General features: G+C 39.1%; 1 protein-coding gene across 1 annotated transcript; it reads left to right on the top strand.

Annotated features, from left to right (window-relative positions):
• The first annotated feature begins 2,507 nt into the window (after positions 1 to 2,507).
• On the top strand, positions 2,508 to 3,935 carry LOC129226256 (CXXC-type zinc finger protein 1-like). Its single transcript, XM_054860856.1, has one exon. It carries the CDS (start codon positions 2,508 to 2,510, stop codon positions 3,933 to 3,935), a length of 1,428 nt encoding a protein of 475 aa, XP_054716831.1.
• The last annotated feature ends 337 nt before the right edge of the window (positions 3,936 to 4,272 follow it).

The following is a 4,272-nucleotide window of genomic DNA, read 5'->3' as shown; positions in this document are numbered from 1 at the left end:
CTAGTCCAAGAGCTAATAGCTACCTGGTACTAGCACCCCCAGAGGTATCGTTTCACTTGGAGGACATTGAGACCACGAGCATATTTAACGTCGCCCAGTCCCCTTTAATGACGACGGTGGGTCTTCGACCAGCGGGGATCGAACCCGAGCCCCTCCGGCCCCGAGTCCAATGCCCTACCGATCAGGCTACCACGGCCCCGGCTGATAAAGATGTTCTCCAACAAAAAACTGTAAGTTGATTAGTGTTTTAAAGTGTTTACGTATTTTAATATATGATTTGCCAGTTAATACCGTTATCCAGTCGAGTCGAAAAACAGGATTTTTGGACTTATTATTTGCATTACTGTTGTGACGTGAGTGTCCGAGTTCCGCGTATTGATTAGATAATTCCAAGGTAGCACAAGAAACACGTTTATTACTAACATTTAGCACACATAAGAAACAATTAACTTTGAGTAAATACTACAATTCGATAACAATTCGATAGAGCTCCTAATGCAGCACAGCATAGATTCGATGGTTGATGAAGTGAATCCATTGTTAGATTGATTGCATGAGTCTCGTGCCCAGTTCGACGTATTGCCACTCACTTGTTGCGTTCGTAGAAATACAATAATCACAAGTGCTGTTCAATTGTATGAGTTATACCTAAATTCTGAAAACTTACTCCAGTATATACCCATGCTTAAATTAAGCCAAGATCATTTAGAATTAATTTTCTTAATGATTAGATCTCAAGGAAGTTTCAATAATAACCCTACTTCTTGACAGTTTAACACAGCTTATAGAAAGCTTTTGTTAAAAACATAGGTCAAAAGCAGCAGCACTGGTAATGTCATTCTATAAAATAAACTTACAGTCCTTGCAGTTACATCCTTGAAATGTCCAGAACCTTCCTTTAATTACTCAACAACTGGATTCAGAACTGAAATAGATTCAACTAATTCTGTGTTGGAACAATCTGAGCATTTTTATGCTTATAAGCCAAGTTTTTTGAGCGAATGTGCATAGCATATTGATTTTTATATACAAGGTGTTCCAGAAATGATTGACACATTTGAATAATCAATAAAAACTAAACGGGCATCGATAGAAATATACCGTTTGTTGCATTATGCTTGGAACAACGGTAAATTTTCAGACAGACAAACTTTCAAAATTAGTTACAATGTTCCTCAACAGATGGTGCTTCAGGAGCAGACGCGCGACGACAATTTTTTGATCTCCAAGAAAATAAACAAAAGTCGCCAAGTGCCATCTAAACGTTTGTAGTGAGTATAACGATAAAATACCGTTTCGTGTTCCAAAAAATATTGAAAAAAGAAAGGCAGTTTATAAATAATTAAACAGAACAATAGTTGTAGAAAACAGTTTCCGTTTTTTAAAAATGTTGGTAAGACAACTGTAGAATTTCTTTAATTAAAATGTAAAATTCCGCCAAATAAATTTGGTCACCCCCCCCCCCCTTAAAACATTAAATTAATCATTGCCATAACAGGCCAAATAAATGTTGAACAGTCGATCAATTCTACAATTAAAATCAAAACTAATCGGCCAGTTCAGTGATCACCTATCTCGCGAAGCGACTACGTAAAATTATGGCTCCACCCATTTTTGCACCGATGTATCCCATAATTCCGGCTTCAATTTCATCCCCTTTTTACTATCGACCTCTCAATGTAAATTTCTTTACTCTATGATTAAATATGACCAACACTTCCATCAAAAACGTAAAATAATCCGCCTACTCCATTATTTATTCGCAGCTCCAGCGCTCGAATACGCTACCGGTGATTAAAAAAATTACAGAAAAAGGTAAAACATTGCGTTCCACTTGTGTTTGTTGGTAAACATAGGCAGTTTGTTATGAGTACTTATTAACGCGATCGATGTGTCTTAGATTGTTTTCAGCAACAGAAATTGTTTTGTCCCTTAATGGAACAAAAATATCATACATACAAGCAAAATTACTTGGCGTATAAGCACTTTTTACGTTACGGCATGCGTTTGTTTTACCTTTTTCATCCGCCATTAAAGGTAGTTGCAGTGCCCCCTATAGTTCGTTGGAGTTGCGAATCGCAAATCTCACAGAGTGATCGCGTAACTGTAACATAGCCGAATGTTAGAAATAAAACATCCACACCAAATATAAATTTTTGATGTAATGTCATTCTCAATTTAATATTTGGAGCATGTAATATTTTAAGTACGTAAAAACAAGCCTGTACTTGATCGTAAAAGTTATAGTACCAGTTACAGTAGAACTGCTGGATGTAGTTCAGCCTTGGTGAAAATGGAATATTAGATTAAATTATCGTAAATTATAGTTGAACTTATTGCGATTTTTAAATAGATCTAGTGGCAACATGGAAATTGTTCTTTAAAAGTTTTACTCTCAACGACTTTCGAAGCAATTTATTGCTGTGAGTAGTTTGATTGTTTAATATTGTTTTATGCGAAAGAATTTAATTTGCTTTAAGTAAAATATCTGTTTTTCTAATTATATTATGTCGGTGTCTGAAGTAAAACAAAGTGAGGTGTATTGCATATGCCGATCTAGTGATTGCAGTCGATTTATGATCGCTTGTGACAATTGCGGAGAATGGTTTCACGGTGAATGCGTAGATGTAGATTCAGATGAAGCGGATAATATAGATTTATTTTTTTGTGACCTATGCAGAATAAAGCATCCGAACTTGAAAATCACGTACAAGAAGCACAACTCTAAACGTAGTAAGCGAAAACGTTGTAAGAAAAAAAAGAAGCAACTTATAAAAAAGCTGGAAGACAATTCCCAACACTTGGATGTTAAACAAGTGAACGCGATTCAACTGGATGATAACATTGTTCAATCTAAAAGTACTGTGCTGGCTGAAGGCACTGTACAGTCCGAAGTCACTGTTCAGCCGGAAGTCACTGCACAGTCTGAAGTCACTGTCCTGTCTGAAGTTGTCGTCCAACCTGTAGTTTCTAACCAGTTTGAAGTCGCTGATCTGTCTGATGTCGCTGTCCAGTCTGAAGTTACTATCCCGTCTGAGGTAACTGTCCAATCTGAAGGTACTATCAATCCTTCAAAATCTCCACTGCGTTGCGTCACCAACAGAAAATCTGGGCGCAATAGAACGCGATCAGACAGAAGCAAGAAGAATAATTGTCTCTTCCACTGTTACGGACCTGGATGCACTAGGGCTGCTCGCCAAGATTCCAAATATTGTAGTGATGATTGTGGTAAAAAACTTGCTACACACCGTCTCCTCGAAATTTTGCCGCTGAGGGTTCAGCAGTGGAAGGCGCACCCTTCAGCAGCAGATGACATTTATAGAAAAAAGTTAATAGACATACGCAAGCAAATTCAAGAAACACAGAAGCGATTGGTTGGCATTGAAACAGACATCAACAAACTAGAAAGTTTAATCTGTAAATCGAGACATTCGCCCGACAAAATGGTTTGCCTTCCGGAGAGTGATGACGACTCGACGTTGCACTGCTTCATATGTGGAATAGAGGTAGCCACCAAGACCGCCATCAGACACTTCGATTCTTGCTTTAAGCGCGAAGATCGACACTTGCAGGCCACTTCGAATTCGAACGACGAGGACTGGAACATTTTCTGCAACCACCGGATGGGCAAACAGAACTTCTGCAAGAAGCTGCGCGTGCTCTGCCCTCTGCACTACAGAGAGTCAAAAAAGCCAGACGATCTTTGCGGTTGTCCGCTTCCAGGACAGACGGACCAGTTCTGTGGCTATACTGCGAAACGGTGCAACTCCCACGTCGGTTGGGAGGAGGCGTCCCGTGCACACCTCGATATGGAGAAGTTTAGACACTTGACTTTGCTGGGTAAGCTCAAAGAAGAAGAGATGCAGGTGGTCTTCAACATGGCTGCCAGGGGAGGTGTACTCAACATGATGCTGCACGAGACGGTTGTTCACTGATCTTTCATTATCTCGACACGCTTCAAAATTCACAATAAAGGAGAAAAAATGAGCAACTAGTTCTTTTCCTTTCAAAGGGTACCGTTTAGCATTCTGTGCCGAATCGTACCAAGAGATATGAAATGTTCGCCAAGCGGTAACGTGGTCGTGGTGAATTTTCAAAAGTCTAACGGAGAAAGCCATTCCAAAAGTTCGTGGAAATTAGCATAACGGGGAACACTTGGCGCATTTTTAAAATTCTTCGCCAAAGTAACCAAAGCTTATCTGTATGTCAACGTTGCCAAAACCAGTGTTGCTGTAATTTAAAATTTCATGTTTCATTTCTGCCAAAAAAAAA

This window comes from Uloborus diversus, chromosome 7, assembly GCF_026930045.1.
Source record: "Uloborus diversus isolate 005 chromosome 7, Udiv.v.3.1, whole genome shotgun sequence".
In the NCBI taxonomy this organism is placed as follows: domain Eukaryota; kingdom Metazoa; phylum Arthropoda; class Arachnida; order Araneae; family Uloboridae; genus Uloborus; species Uloborus diversus.
Note: the sequence above shows the minus strand (reverse complement) of the source record. Positions and strands in the feature narration are given on the sequence as shown.